Source organism: Botrytis fragariae, assembly GCF_013461495.1.
Source record: "Botrytis fragariae strain BVB16 chromosome Unknown tig00000101, whole genome shotgun sequence".
Lineage (NCBI taxonomy): Eukaryota > Fungi > Ascomycota > Leotiomycetes > Helotiales > Sclerotiniaceae > Botrytis > Botrytis fragariae.
In genome coordinates, this window is record NW_023500996.1 from 142,561 (window position 1) to 158,199 (window position 15,639).

The following is a 15,639-nucleotide window of genomic DNA, read 5'->3' on the forward strand; positions in this document are numbered from 1 at the left end:
GGTAATGTAAGGCTCTCTAGTCTCAAGCTTACCTAGTAGCCTTGCTTGCAAATGATTATCCTTAACGTCACCATTCACAAACTTTAATATCTGATCCTTTTGACTTGAGGATTGTCGATGATGTTCTTCTTATTTATATAATTGTCTACAATACATTTCTCTCCCAAACATGAAGTCTTTAGCTTTACGACCGTTTTTTCCAAGGCCGTTGATAACAAGAAGACTATGTATATCTCGAAATTATGCAGTTCAATCCCCGGGATCACCTACTTTGCAGGTCTTCGATAGACATACTAAATATCTACAAAAAGAACGTGCAGCTTTAGACAAGGAGAAAAGTAGACAGGTGGATTATTTGAAGGATGAAGTAGCCATGCGACTTTCAGAAAGGTTATTGGTGAGATTGTCCAGTTCAATTGAGATCAAGTAGCTTATAATGTTATAGGATATCAACAGGCATTTTGATCATGTCCTAGATCTTGGCGCAAATTCATGTAACATAGCAAAGGCTCTCACTTTACCAGATCCAGATATTGACCTTTCGAAAACTACATCTCCTCCACTTTCCTCCCGTATCGCCCGTCTTACAGCTGCAGATTCATCTCGGAATATGTTATACCGCGACGAAGATTTGCCATTTAACAAGGAAATAAACCTCACACGCGAAGTGCTCGATGATGAGGAAAGATTACCTTATGAATCTGGAACATTTGATGCAGTGCTGAGCTCTTTGAGCATGCATTGGATCAACGACCTTCCATCACTCCTTGCGCAAATCAATCACGTATTGAAGCCTGATGCACCATTTATGGCAGCGATGTTTGGTGGCGATACGTTATTTGAATTACGAACGTCATTGCAGCTCGCAGATATGGAGCGAAGAGGTGGAGTTTCTCCGCACGTTTCTCCGCTAGCGGATGTCAGAGACATTGGAGGTTTATTGCAGAAAGCGGGGTTCAAGATGTTAACGGTAGATATCGACGACATTATCATTGATTTTCCCGACACATTTGCCCTGATGCAAGATTTACAACAGATGGGCGAAAGCAATGCCATATTAGGAAGGGAGGCAGGTGCAATCAAGAAGGATGTACTTCTTGCAAACGAGGGAATATATCGAGAGTTGCATGGAAACGAGGATGGTACAATACCCGCAACATTTAGGATGATATACATGATTGGCTGGAAGGAAGGACCTAACCAGGCACAACCATTACCCCGAGGTAGTGGGGAAATCAATATAAAAGATATCCTTGGTGGCGGAGAGGTCAAATGAATGGTCACTAATAAAAATAAACTATAATTGCGTTGTAAAGTGCTTTAGAAAGCACAATATATAAATACAGATTTCCATTTTCATCCTTCGTCGGGGAATCTAAGGGTACAAATTTTCTCATCACATTCTCCACACCCATCACCCACAGACATGTCCTAAGTACCTAATCATTTGACTCCGCCTCTATCGAAGAATGTCAAAGCCGCAAGTGCGAAGGCATCTACAGCAGTAGTCATTGTTGGCTGGATCTTTGGTGCAAAGAATGCAGAATGATTATGGGGAATACTCTCCATGGTTCCTTTAGTCTTTGCGTCTTCCCAAGTATCCTCGTCGACACAACCAAAGTTATAGAAAACATAAGGAGCATCACACCCCAACGCCAAGTACGAGAAATCCTCACTGGCACCAAAAGGATCAGCCGGAATCAAGTTCTTTCCAAAATATTCTCCAAAAGATTTCTTCAGTATTTCCGCCGCTGGAAAATCATTGACAGTGGGAGGAGCGTGCATAGTCGTTGTGAATTCCGGTTCTCGTATGGCGAGAGAACCAGAAATCTCGCACTCCGAATAAACGACACGTTTGACCGCTGCAACTAAGCGTTCGTGAATACTTGGATTGTATGAGCGGATTGAAATTTTCAGATCCACAAAGTCGGGAATGATGTTTGCGGTACTACCACCATGAATACTGGCACATCCAATCACCGCAAATTCTTCTGGTCGCACTTCTTTTGTGACAATACTTTGCAATCGCACCACAATGTGACTGGCAGTCACAACGGGATCAACACACAAGTCGGCACGACAAATATGCCCACTTTTCCCAAAAATCCGCACATCGAATGAATCCACTGCTGTTAAGATCGCACCTCCGCCAAGAGCAACCATACCAGCTTTGAAAGCATGCGTGTGTTGTCCAAGTACTATATCTGGCTTAGGGACAGCGAATCTGGATGTATCGTAAAGACCATCTTCGATCATAGCTCGTGCACCCACTGCCAGCTCTTCCGCTGGTTGAAATAAGACAACTAAAGTGCCAGACCATTCGGATTTTGCGTCGAGAAGCATCTTTGCATCAGCAAGTAACACAGCAGTATGCATCTACAATATGGGTTAGCAAAATCTTCTCATGGAAGTCCTTGGATATGTGGTTGTAAAGTCACTTTCATCGGGACGTGGAGAGAATGCAGATGGAGAATGGCCACAGGTAGCTAGGCTTCAGGGAAATTGATTACGCTTACATCGTGACCGCATGCGTGCATCACCGGTGTTTCTTTTCCGTCACTATCCTTAACAATCTTGGTACTTGCATACTCTAAATTTGTGTTCTCTAAATGAGGCAAAGCATCCATATCGGCGCGAAGAAGAACTGTAGCTCCTGATCCGTTTTCTAGGATTCCAACAACGCCATGTCCTCCGATTCCCTTGATGACTCGGTAGCCACCAAGAGATTCCAGAAACTCGACGACGAGGGCGGCCGTACGGACCTCCTGCAAAGAAAGTTCTGGATTTCGATGAATATCGCGATAGATCTCTTCAAATGGAGCAAGCTCAGGGCGATACTGTTGAACTATAGATCTTTTGTCCATGGTGGACTTTTGATACGTGAAACTGAATCCCGGATTATTTAAGGCAAGATATGAGAGCCATTGATCTGATGTAGGTTTAAAGGGACGAGGAGAAATTCTGTTGTTTTTCAAGCTGCAACTTGTGCCGCCTTGCTCGTGCTCTGGCCTTTTCTTTGCTATGCCTAACACAGAACCATAAGCTCGGGAGATGCCAGCCGAGCGAAATGAGGGAATTCCTCCGGCCTGTGCCTCTTGTCTCACAATCAGCACCAACATGTTGGGGTTTCTTTCAAATAAGAATGGCTGATGCGTCACTAGATTATCCACAACAGACATACTAGACCAAGTGATAATTCGACGTGGCAGCGACTTCGACACCTCCGTGCAATATCACAAGAGCATCACCTCTCAAACCGCCTTCAGAAGTTTTAGACCATCCAGAAAAAACTTAATCTTGATCAAAAAATCATTTTCTGCTAGCTGATAAACATAACTGGCAGTGCGGTATGAGCAGGTCGCGCTATTCATTCTAGGGATACTTGTAGGTCAATCTGGTGTCCAATTTACCTATGATGTAATATGATCATAGATGCCAGCGGCGTCATCTCAACCAATGTTTATTTGTCACTCCCTGACCAATAATTTCTGTCAATGTCATTGGTTTTAGAAGTCAACAATCTATAGGGCTTATGACGCCTATGGTAGATTTGTACGGCCAAGGTACGATGCTCGATTTGCAGGGGTAGCGCTATCTGGCCATTGCTAGAAATTACGCATAACAATTCAGGAATATCGAGCTAGTATGCGGCACAGTAAGCGACACACATTTTTGCGGTCCATTAAACTGGAACCAATCCAAAACAGTGCTACTGAAGCTAGTATGCTCTTAATTAAGAAGGTTGCAGATAATGTTGGTGGCGCTCAATAACACACGTATGCAAATTTATGCGGATTATCCTCAACCAACAAACATACGACTCGCAAGGAAGCTATCACCACTTTCGACAGAGCATCTTTTTTTCCCTCACAATGCCAAAGTTTTACATAGGTAGCATTAGTTGTCTCAATATTGATCATAACACTGTTATTACCAAGTGCCTAGGTATCTATTGATACAGATTTCACGTTGCGCGTTTTCATCCTCCTCCCCCCCACGATATTCTACCCATTTGTTTCGAGTCCATCCTATTTTGCTATCTGTGTGCCTGCCTCTATCTTGTCCATCTTGTACCCAGAAATTTCTTCCTCCACCTTCGTCACTTCTGTAGCGGCCATCCCCAGTCAAGTGAGTGCGCAAAATGACTTCTGATGATGGTTCCGAGCAACAGCCAGTGGCAGAACAAACACAAAGTCTTCCCGTCAATAGAAATGCCATCTCAACCACCGAGAAATCGAAAGTTGATGGTCATCACCATGAAGATCTACCCCCACCCAACGGTGGTTTGGTTGCTTGGACGCAGGTCACCGGCGCGTTTTTTCTTTTCTTTAATACTTGGTAGGCAAACCTATGATGCCATTGGTTTTCATGCACGATTCTCACATTTAGTTCTAGGGGAATTGTCAACACTTTCGGCGTATATCAGACATACTATCAACTTGATATGTTGGCTTCGGAATCGTCCTCAAACATTGCTTGGATTGGTTCCTTCCAAGGCTTTCTGTTATTTCTCGGAAGTGCTGTAACGGGCCCGTTTTTTGATATGGGATATCTGCGGATGCTTCTTTCCCTTGGTGCCTTTTTTCCGTATTCGGCATGATGATGACGAGTTTATGCACCAAGTATTGGCAAGCATTTCTCGCCCAGGGCTTGATAACGGGAATAGGCTTCGGCATGCTGTTCTTGCTAAGTGTTGCTATTGTATCACAGTACTTCTCGACCAAAAGGGCCTTTGCTTTTGGGATCGCTGCCAGTGGCAGTAGTCTTGGTGAGTATATAAACTAAATCTAGCTCCCCGATAAGTTATTGCTAACATGTGGAACTCAGGTGGCGTGTTTTATACTTTGATATTTCGGGCACTGCAGCCTCGTGTTGGCTTTGGATGGGCCACTCGAATCATTGCGTTTATAATGCTCGTTACTCTAGTGATCCCGGTACTTGGCATGAAGCTGCGCGGCGAGTCGAGTACTACAAGACGTGATTTTCTAGACCTGACGGCTTTCAAGGCAAAACCATACTTGGCTTTCTGTCTCAGCGACTTCTTCGGGTTCATGAGTATCTACGTAACCTTCTTTTATATTCAGCTCTATGCCGAAGAGCAGGTTAGTATCAGTTCTTTACTAGCGTCTTATCTTTTGACAATCACCAATGCGGCCTCTACAATTGGTCGATTGATTCCAAACTTCTTCGCCGATAAGATCGGACCCCTTATTATCCTTATTCCGTTTGCACTTGTAGTAACGGTTCTGTGCTTTGGATGGATTGGAATTACATCGGAGGCTGGAATAGTGGTTTTCTGTTTTCTGTATGGATTCTTTTGCGGCGCATTTGTTTCATTGCCCGGCATCATTGTCATAACGATATCGCCAAATCTGAAAACTATCGGCATTCAACTTGGGATGGCACTCAGTATCTCAGGGTTCGGTATGCTCATTGGAGAACCGATTGCGGGAGCAATATTGGATGCCAATAGCGGGTGGAAGGGGCTACAAGCTTTTTGTGGAGCAATGATACTTTTATCTGGGGCGTTCGCTCTGTTGGCACGACTCTATAGGACTGGACCTATCTTGATGGCTAAAGCGTAACCACATGTATTTTTCTATATTATGTATTGAGATTTCTGCCGAGATTGACGATGCACAAAGTGAAACTGTAGGCAATACTGTACTTCCTCTGAGCACTGATTCTCAGCGTCACGCTTGGAACTAATCTAATTAGATTAGAATTGTTTACATATCACTTATGGCAAGAACCGATAATATGACCTCTCTACTTCCATAATAGTGGTAATGCGTCTAGTAACTCTACGATGAGCATAAATATCGAGCCTTCCCCCAACAAACTGCTTCCTCTCACTTAACTTCTCCTCCTTCACCCCAGCTCACCACAAACCTGCCCACACTTATCAAAATTGGCCTTGAGAAAATTACCTCCTTTAGACTTAACCCAAAGTTCAACCAATCATGCTCGAGTTATCCAACAGATGACGGGATAATCTCGATTCAATTATGGCTCGAATTCCTCGAACAATACTAGAAGCCACAAAAAGCACGGAACGTTCCAATGTCGAAATCGATCTCTCAATGGCTGAAAATTGGCTTGTTAGACAAGAGATATTTGACATGTTGCAATAATGCATCAAGAGTAGATATCAAACTCATTTGAGTATACTTAAGATTGTCTTACATGTGAATAAACCAGAAGAGATGCTAATGTCCCTGTCTGTCCATTCAGCATCTTTCATGGCCGACTGGTTTCTGGGGAGATCCTGAACTACTAGACGCCATGTCAAACTTTTTGAATCAATACTTTGATCCAGATGTTGCAGTTTTGCCCAAGGATCTCGTAATAGCCCCAGGAGCTGCAGCTTGCTTAGATGCTCTTCTGTACAACATTTGCGATACTACAGAAGGTGTCCTGATCCCCGATCCTTATTGGAGTAAGTGATACACAAATCGAGTGACTGCTAGCCTTCATACTGATAAAGAAAACCACTAGATGGCAATGATATATTCTTGCGAATTCGTTCTCAAGCAACTCTCATCCCTGTAACCGTCTCGACATTCTCGGATTCTTTCACCACTGCGCTCCTTGATGCTCTCGACACAGCTTATTCTACCTCTTCCGTCCCGGTCAAAGCCTTACTTATTGCTAATCCACATAATCCGCTTGGCCGCTGCTATACCCCTTCTCTACTCGTCTCCCTCCAGTTCTGTGAAAAGCATGATATTCATTTTATCTCCGATGAAGTATTTGCACTCTGTACTTTTGATACTAAGGATATTACGACATAAGAACGAGTAGGCTTCACCAGTGTATCTTCATTGGATCTAGTCAGTCTGGGAATAAATTCGAGCAGAGTACATGTCGTGTGGAGTTTAAGCAAGGTGTTGGGAGCTAGTGGTATCAAATGAGTATGTTTTTCCACCCACCGGCCCAACACAGAACCAACCCGTCCAATTCTATAGATTGGCACCATGATGTTAATACAGATGCTATTATATAGGGCGTAACGATAACGCAGCACAATTCTTCTCTCCGCGATGCTCTAGCTCTTGCCTCTCATATGAATTTATCAACAATGTCCACTGTATACGCCACCTCTCTTCTCCGATCCGCGAGGCTTCCTGGTCTTCTCTCGCCCAAATCCCAACGCTTATCAAACAGTTACACTCAGATGATTGCTCTTTTCAAAAAGTATGACATCAAATATTTTCCCTGTAACGCAGGACTCTTTATCTTGGCAAGGATAGTACCAGAGGGAACTTGGGAAAAGGAATTAGGAATGGTAGATTCGTTTAAGAGGAATGGAGTTTTGATAGGGCCAGGAAAGAGATATCACGTTCTGGAGCCAGCTTGGACAAGAATCTCATTTGCGATGGAACCGGAAGTTTTGAATTTGGCCATTGAAAGGATGGACAAAGTCTTTAAACTTACCAGCGAGCAGGAAGAATGTCGAAACCGCAATTGAAAGGAGCTATGTTGTGTGATGGCGAGCATAAATGTGGATATTTGATTTCTATTCTTATTTCATTGACTTACTGGAGATAAGAGTAGGACATTGAAAGGCGGAGGATCAAGATTTTCTTTTCGTTTCTAAGGGTTTCGTAGAATCTGTGATGTCAATAATCTGAGCAAATAGTTTTCTCAAGAGTTGTATTCGATACACTTTGTCATTGTTTTATGAAGCCTTAGTGGACACCAGAATAATCTTAACCTGAGGGATACCAACACATACACTCATGCACAGCTGTACCCCTCGCATACTCCTTCATTAATTAGATTTAAAAGGGAAATTTGACACAGTAGCCCAACGAAAGTAGCTAGAATTACGTACTCAATTCTTACAAGTACCAATACTGCATATGCTCTCTTGGAGTCAAAACAAATACACACAATAGCAAAATTCAAAAACATACTGTTCTCATAAATTCACAATTCCACTGATTGGCCATGCAAAGAGTTCTTTGATCTGATGAAACACATTTTTTCTTGTAGATAAAAATCTCTTTCTCTGTCAGAGAAGAGATACCCACAATCTTGTTTCCCTTTGAGTTCAGTCACTTCATTGTCTTGAACCCATCCGATTCGATCTTGATCAACTGTATTCCTTTAAACATTATTTACTTACGCATGCGGAACATGACTCCTAGCTCCGAAGTATCGATAGCAGGACTCTTTGTCTCGAGCAGTCCCTAGTAGAACTGTCTGGTTGATAAATGAACATTTGAGCTTGACATTTCTCTTTCAGCGTGACTATAGGGTGCCTGAGATATCTCTCAATAATATAAAAACCAGTTCTTTGCTCATTTCATTGAAGTTTAGCAATCAATCACTCAACAATCAATCTCCCAATAATCAATCACTCAGCAATCGATCGCTCAAGATGACCTACCAAAATTCCCAGATTCCACGAACATGCAGAAGCTGTGGCGAGACACACAGCCCACCTAAGCTTTGCTATATTCCATTGAAATGCTGGAATTGTGGCATTGAACATTTTCCCACTCAAGAATTTTGCTACAATTGTAACGGATGGATATTACCATCACACCCTCGAGAGACAGTGGAGGAACCAAAGAAGCGTATCGACTGGAAAAAATTTCTAATCGCAAATACGGATTCGAGTGAAGTCAAGAGCGAACAGTTGAAAAATGCAGAAATCGCTATCAAAAATGATCAGTATACTGCAGTTCTTTGCGCCGAATCTCTTGATAGCCCATACGGTAAGAATGAGAAAAAGAAGACAGCGGTCTTCTTACACAGACCTGGAGGAGACAAGAGGCTGTCGTTTACAAAGCTGGGCCCGGTCGATCTCCAGGCCAGTTCTAGGAGGTGGGTGGAGATCAAACTTGCCGATTGGGCAACGTTTGAGGAAATTGTAGGAGTGACTCCATGTGAGTATTCTCATGAGTTGCAATCTGCTAGGCACCAGAGCTGACTTAGTAAACAGTACCATCCACTTTCCCGACGCCAGGCAATATTTGTTTACTAGAAGATGATGAACTAGACACAGATGTCGGGATCTTTGACGGGGGTAGTTTACTTGCTGGATCGGATGCTATTTGACTAGCTCATATGCCATATCAATATGGGTAGGACATACAGTACCTTAAACGTATGGTAGCCGTTAGCCTATACAGCCAGTCATAGTGTTCAGCCCACAAGTTTTCATTTCTTTTCTCCAAGCTATTTTTCAATTGCTCGGCGGTTTTGCTAGTAGCGGTTCGTGCTTTTGCATACAAACAAACTTGTTCACTTTTATCCTTGTACATCGGTATCATAAATGTGAATCTTAAATATTTCAAAGTAATATACCAATAGAAGGTGCACAGTACGCTGTATGGTAAAAGAATGCGAAATTCTCAAATATTGGAATAAGCATCAGCGAGCTCAACGAACTATGTACCAATTGTGTTGTACCACCGCAAAAACTCTCTGTCCTCTTTGTCAAAGTCGTACTTGTAGGTTAAGTTTTCTTTTTCTGGATCATCATCCGGATCCGAAAGCTCAGGCTCAAATACATCATGATGCTCTTGGGGCCACCCCATATTCCACTCCAGAAACGTCTTCCTCACTTTATGGCATTCACAAAATTCCTTGCTATACCATCTATTTGCGCCACCCTTTCCATGAATGCTATGACCGTCACCTCCTCCAGCTTCATATAGCTTACGAACCCTCTCTATGGCCTTTAACATCGGAGCCCAATCTTCCTTCTTGAATGTTGGGGGGCAAAACTCCAACATCTTCTCTTCGCTCGTACCGGGACCGCTTAGTAGTCGAGGTTCGCGAAGAAGTTCCACCCACCAAGGGTAGTAGCCAGCCGTTTCCCAATCAATAATTGCGGTGACCTTCCACTTTTGATCCGCATTGTCATTCGAGCCATAGATATTCCCATCATGCAAGTCGCCATGGGTTAGAACATATGGTCCACCCTTTGGGAAATCTGCTTTAGCCTTGTCTATTTGTTCGTCCACCCATTTGATCCACGCGTCGCGTGTCTTTGGGTTTTTACGCCCAGTTTTATTGCGCAACCAAAGCTTCCATAAAGGGGCTTTACGCATCGCAGGAGTTAAATTTTCCAGCCATTCTTCTTCATTTCGCCCTGTATTCACACAGGGAAATCCATAGCATTTTCCAATGTAGTTATCATAAAGTTCTCCGCCATCTACTCTCCGCATGTGAGGACTGGTAAACTGGCGAATGCTTTTGATATGGTTTTTAAGATCCATCAAAAGATCATTGTACTGTTCATCGCAAATATCTTTCAACTCTTCTAGCGGTTTTCCTTTGGCTCGAGACATCATTGTAAAATGGAACTTTTCATCGCCGCCCCCAAATCTGTACATTTCCACAAGGGGTATACCTATGTTGGCATCCCGAAGAAATTTCTGTGATGTATAGTCCACCGACTTGCCATCCTTGGCCACGTTTATTTCATCTTTCAATAGCCACGGCCCATCTGGTCCGCCAAGTTCCCATATGGCATTATTTTGTCTAATATATGTGATCTTTACGCGTGAAGTGTATCCATTTCGGGCCATATTATCATCCAATCCACAATTGTGGCAGAATATTTCACCAAAATTAGGTGGTGCGGATCTCCAGTTCTTGAGTTCACTAACTACCGTGCCATGAACAGCGTGAACAAGATCTTTGGGGTCTACCCCGGGATGAACTATAATATAGCCGATTAGTATTAAACTACTGTATGTGATGAACATTTACCCACAGGTGGTATCAAATTCTGTCATGTGCTGAACGACCCTAGGGGTTAATTCTGTGACCTTTTCCTCCTCCATTGTGAATATAGATGGAAGATTGTTGCTCTAGATGAATTGGTGTATAGCAATTGTATCAAACTTTGAAGCGAAGAGTAAAATGTACTTCATAAATGATATCTGAGTATAAAAAAGAATGAAGATTTAAGATGTAGTATTGATAACAAAGGTTCTTACTTTTTATTCTTCATTTCACAACATTAGAAAGGGGATGAATTTCTTTATTATAAATGAATCGCATTCAGATTATTCTTTATCGCCTTCAAATTCCTAGGCAGAGATTATTCCGTGCGAACACAATGAATTTTCATCTTGACAACAAATTTGAAACTTGACAACATAGGTAATGAAAGCCTGACATTACAGATGATCCGCATTTGGACGTATCTTTATTTTCTTTACATATCTGGATGGACACTTTCCACTTCCAGTAACAAAGGCGTTCACATCTTAACATTGAGCTCAAGAAACTGACAAAGGCATTGGGTGCGCGCCACAGCATTGGCGAAACTTTAGGGTAGAGGTGATTTTTTCATCAATCTAATCTCAACCTTTTTAAAACTCGTACATTCTGGGAAACTAATGAACATATAATAAATGCTTTTCATCAATTGAAATGGGCCTGGAAATCATAATACGGGAGGCTCAGGAATGAGATAAAGGGTACTATATTGGTTCGCTTAAGAGCCCCTTCGCGCAAACCTGAGGATAACAAAATGCCAACAATTTACCAACATACAACGTCGGTCTCATACAACACAATTATCATAGCGACGAAAGGGATATACCAAAAAAAAAAGTACAATTTGCGAGTTTTGTTACATGTCAAACGAAATCAACTGTTTTAGCATGAACTTTTGGACATCTGACTACGCGAGTTTAGTTGTGTAAGATTGCTATAGCTAAGATGCTACTGGCAACTTAAGCAGTATTATTTTATTGGACAGTCAAGCGTAGGATATTATATACACGTACATGTCATGGTCATGATCTATGCGTTTGAGGTAATTATAATCATAATGTTCGATCGAGGCGGCATAGGCAAGTGTATACTCTTTTGTCAAACAATAGCGCATAGTAATAGTAGAAAATTCTGAATCGATGCTGTCTATCTATCAATAGCGCATATTGAGGAAGCCTGGTATCATTTTTGTGAACATTCTGATTAATGATTTTGATGATTTGATAATTTTATTGATTTCATTTATCTATAATGCTCATCAGCCAAGAAAGCGTAAAGTTATCAAGTCTGATAAGTTTTTCTATTGACGGACGGCTAGGTGGGTGAATGAGGTTTTCGATGGAAGTTTGATAAAGCTTCAGATGACAAGACCACCGGCATTCGGAACGATTGAGGCTCTCCACACGAGCATTGCCAATCAAACGGTGAAGCATTGTCATTCAAACTTTAATTCTGTCTTAAGAAAAATGTCGTCCTCCAAATACAGTCATGCTGCCGTCGATCCGAGAGCCGTGTAGCGAGTGAGAAATTTCATTGGCTGACCACTTTCGCACAAGCTTCGGGTATTTGATTAAAGCTTATAAGGTTAATTGGGCTAGCTTACATCTTAGTATAGATCGTCACATCTCCCCACATTCTCGGATGCAGATGAATACCAATGACTGGTACTTTCATGCAACCACATCCTCCATGGTACGTCCACACCGTTGATAAGTGGGCTATTCTCGAGAAATCAAGTGCTGTAGTGTAGAATCCCTGGCTTCAATACACTGGCGTTAATTTAAAGTTTGTCAGGTCGTCTGCGTAAAGGACAGAAAACAGTAAGGCTGAATGTTTAATTCCACTGTTCAGAACTTGCCTGCCCTTGTTTCAACTCAACTCCAAGTCCGAACTCATCTCATGAGGTTCGACTTCGGGTGATCATCGGTCCAAATCTATACATGATGAAGGTGGATGGTTAGAGAGAATTAAAAGTCGACAGCTACGGATACCGTCAAGGTGTTATTGAGTTCTAAGGTGGGGAGGCAGGAATTCTAATTGGCAGCTTTGTACGGTATAATAACGGGTGACATACAAGAACACTGATGCCAGGATGGGTTGTGTGCGGTTCTAGGTAGGAAGTTGTCGATGCAGGTATCTATCCCGGCTTCATACCGGCCCATATTATGTGAGAAACCCGAATAGATCGTCAACTGTGAGAAATGTGTATAAGAAGACGACTTCTCCCAGCTGAAAGATACTCTCTATACCAGCTACCTCTCCAACAACATCCAAAACATAATCTACACTTCACCAATTTTATCCAAAGTCCTTTTCACTACCGTCAAAATGGTCCGCATCTCCTCTATCGTCATGTTCTTCCTTGCGAGCGCTTTATCAGTGCAAGCATGCACCTATTGTCAGTGCGAATTCTCAAATGGTGATCACTGCTGTGTCTATTCGGTAAGTCCTAGAAGGCTTTAAGTCTGCATCCATGAAGGTGCAATCACCCTGTGTTCTAACATTTTGAATAGGATGCTGAAATCGGCAACCTCGATTGCCCCACCTATTGCGCTAATGCTCATCGCGCAGATGGTACAAGTAATGCAGATGGTCCCGGGACTGCATGCGCAGCTGGAGGAAAATACAAGTGCGCGAGTGCATTCACAGCTTTAGACCGTACCCCATGTTACAAGCAGTAAGAAGTCCGGAGAGGACGGAGAGTTCTGAAAGATGATTGTAGGAAGGGTTCCATGGGAATCGCACTATTGTGTCTCAAACCTCATTTTGTAGGTATTGCGGAGTCAGATGGTCGAGGATATAGGGTAGAGAGTAGAGGACAATCAGATGTTGCGATCGAAGTGATGACTTCATAATTGGTGCTTAAATCATTGCTTCGCTGTGAGACATAACGCTAGTTACAATGAGTGCACAACTGCAACAGCCAGAAAATAGTGATGTCGAGTCTAACGGATACTGAAACTTGGCTTTCGTTTTCGGACATGTATGTGAAGCGTAATGAAATTGTTTATTGCCCTTTTGGTGGTTTCTGATAAAAGTATCAGACACTGATCTCTCACTTGGACAGCTGGTTCCATGGCCGTATAGATTCTCTTTGTGAAATTAGGAACACATCATAAAATTGGGAGTATTGACATAAGTGAACTTAACGAAATCAAGTGTGGGTGCAGATGTAAACACCTGGAGATGAAAACAAGCCATCTATTCCTTGTATGTATGTTGTTTCCATGCCTATTGTTTGCGATAAGACCGTAATTAAGAGCAGATGGATATTGTATATATCCATAGATACGATACCTAGTAGGTAGATTAGACATATAGGTAGGTAGATATTAATATTAACGTCGTAAATAATGCTGATGGAGAATACAAATGTGTAGTTACACAATATGAGATTGACCAATGCATAGTTAGGTCGTAGGAGCGTGTCACGTGCATGTGCATTTATCATTTCTATCCTTGATGACCATCAGCTTTCACTCTGAAATTATGTGTGCTGAGCATTGAGGCATAAGTAAAATTTGGATTTATCGCAGGAATCCAGGGTCAAATTGTGTTGTTGAGTATGTTTTCACAACTGAAGGAAGTTAGAATAACGCAGATTGTTGTCGTCTCTAGTGGAGCGATTGTGTCGGGCGGTTTGAGATAACTTGCTGCCATTTGGAAATCTAAAAACCATGAAGTGATGAGTATCATAGTGTTGCATGCCGTCAATCAGACTTATAGCTTAGTATACCTTAAATCTATCGTTAAGCACTCTGCCATAGTAGATCATTCATGGCTAGTCATCTCCATTTCAGATCTAGACTTGCATCAACTGAGCAGATACATCCAAGCCCCGATGTATGACTTATGAAAGACTTCCATCATCATCTAGCTAATGGCACCAATTAGCCGATTCTGAACATGCCAGTTGTCCAGACTGTTCCAAGAGGATAGAAAATTTCAATATGTATTCTCCTAAGATCTAGAGAGGGATGTCTTTCTTGATTTGAAGTGAGGCCAAACATTCCGCGCATTAGCACATTTACGATCACTTGAGAACATTTATGTCACGCAGAATATTTTTATATTTCTACGCGCTCCTACTATACAGTCGAGAGCAGAAGCTTAGTCTTCTTGAAAATAGTAGATCATGACTTGACGAAATCCAATCTCGGATAACTTATTGTAGATTTATGCAACCAGAGACGGTGGTGATACACATCTTGGCTTTACTCCATTATCCAGAGCAGAATGATTGGTTCTCCAGATTACATTGTAGATATCTGATATTCTTCAAAGCTATGGCAGAAGTCTTTTACAGGGAAAAGATCTGATAGTCAAGTAAAATAGGACACTACTCCCAAATGATTTCATTCCTTGCAACAAAACTCCATGGGGAGTAAAATATTTCGGTATGTTCTCTAGTCGTAATTACTAGGTAGGTTTTGATCAACGTAATCACCTATGATTAGTATCAGACTCAAATTTGTCTCCCTTCTCAGAAGAAATAACATCGTATTGCTTTTGGGCAGTCAGATTGTCTCATCTAGTCTCCCCCCATGAGAATATATTAAATTTCACAACCATATGAGCCTATTCAGACTATCTCGATTCTCCAATACCATCACACCATCACAGTCTTTGTGATCGAAGAGCATACTTTTTATATACTCTAATGATCCTAAGTTGCGTCAAACATTATTAATAAAAACAAATCATATCAATTCAAATTCAAATCCAATATATAATTTTCATGATTCTTTTACTTCGTATCCATTTATAGTACTTATCTTTGTGGTAAGAACATTATACCACGAATTCTCTCTACTCAAGCCACGCTAGAGTCCGAACTGCGTGAATATAGATGAGCGTATATTTATCTAATGATCAACCCAAGGCTCATACAAA

The 15,639-nt window shown here is 41.9% G+C and overlaps 7 protein-coding genes across 7 annotated transcripts; 5 read left to right on the forward strand and 2 right to left on the reverse strand.

Annotated features, from left to right (window-relative positions):
- Nucleotides 1-169: 169 nt before the first annotated feature.
- Bfra_008667 (putative methyltransferase domain-containing protein) lies at nt 170-1,276 on the forward strand (the record flags this gene model as incomplete). Its single annotated transcript, XM_037339025.1, has 2 exons — nt 170-397; nt 446-1,276. The coding sequence occupies 2 exons, from the start codon at nt 170-172 to the stop codon at nt 1,274-1,276; spliced, it is 1,059 nt and encodes a 352-aa protein (XP_037190591.1).
- Nucleotides 1,277-1,443: 167 nt separating this feature from the next.
- On the reverse strand, nt 1,444-3,119 carry Bfra_008668 (putative peptidase m20d protein; the record flags this gene model as incomplete). Its single annotated transcript, XM_037339026.1, has 2 exons — nt 1,444-2,376; nt 2,517-3,119. The coding sequence occupies 2 exons, from the start codon at nt 3,117-3,119 to the stop codon at nt 1,444-1,446; spliced, it is 1,536 nt and encodes a 511-aa protein (XP_037190592.1).
- A 1,022-nt stretch (nt 3,120-4,141) lies between these two features.
- On the forward strand, nt 4,142-5,585 carry Bfra_008669 (putative mfs monocarboxylate transporter protein; the record flags this gene model as incomplete). The annotated part of the gene is made up of 4 exons (XM_037339027.1): nt 4,142-4,338; nt 4,396-4,574; nt 4,667-4,768; nt 4,828-5,585. 4 exons carry the CDS (start codon nt 4,142-4,144, stop codon nt 5,583-5,585), a joined length of 1,236 nt encoding a protein of 411 aa, XP_037190593.1.
- A 700-nt stretch (nt 5,586-6,285) lies between these two features.
- On the forward strand, nt 6,286-7,471 carry Bfra_008670 (putative 1-aminocyclopropane-1-carboxylate synthase protein; the record flags this gene model as incomplete). The annotated part of the gene is made up of 3 exons (XM_037339028.1): nt 6,286-6,439; nt 6,499-6,749; nt 7,007-7,471. 3 exons carry the CDS (start codon nt 6,286-6,288, stop codon nt 7,469-7,471), a joined length of 870 nt encoding a protein of 289 aa, XP_037190594.1.
- Nucleotides 7,472-8,386: 915 nt separating this feature from the next.
- On the forward strand, nt 8,387-9,069 carry Bfra_008671sa (uncharacterized protein; the record flags this gene model as incomplete). Its single annotated transcript, XM_037339029.1, has 2 exons — nt 8,387-8,897; nt 8,954-9,069. 2 exons carry the CDS (start codon nt 8,387-8,389, stop codon nt 9,067-9,069), a joined length of 627 nt encoding a protein of 208 aa, XP_037190595.1.
- A 332-nt stretch (nt 9,070-9,401) lies between these two features.
- Nucleotides 9,402-10,805, reverse strand: Bfra_008672 (uncharacterized protein; the record flags this gene model as incomplete). Its single annotated transcript, XM_037339030.1, has 2 exons — nt 9,402-10,681; nt 10,736-10,805. 2 exons carry the CDS (start codon nt 10,803-10,805, stop codon nt 9,402-9,404), a joined length of 1,350 nt encoding a protein of 449 aa, XP_037190596.1.
- A 2,269-nt stretch (nt 10,806-13,074) lies between these two features.
- Bfra_008673 (uncharacterized protein) lies at nt 13,075-13,575 on the forward strand (the record flags this gene model as incomplete). Its single annotated transcript, XM_037339031.1, has 2 exons — nt 13,075-13,188; nt 13,260-13,575. The coding sequence occupies 2 exons, from the start codon at nt 13,075-13,077 to the stop codon at nt 13,425-13,427; spliced, it is 282 nt and encodes a 93-aa protein (XP_037190597.1). The 3' UTR covers nt 13,428-13,575.
- Nucleotides 13,576-15,639: the final 2,064 nt, after the last annotated feature.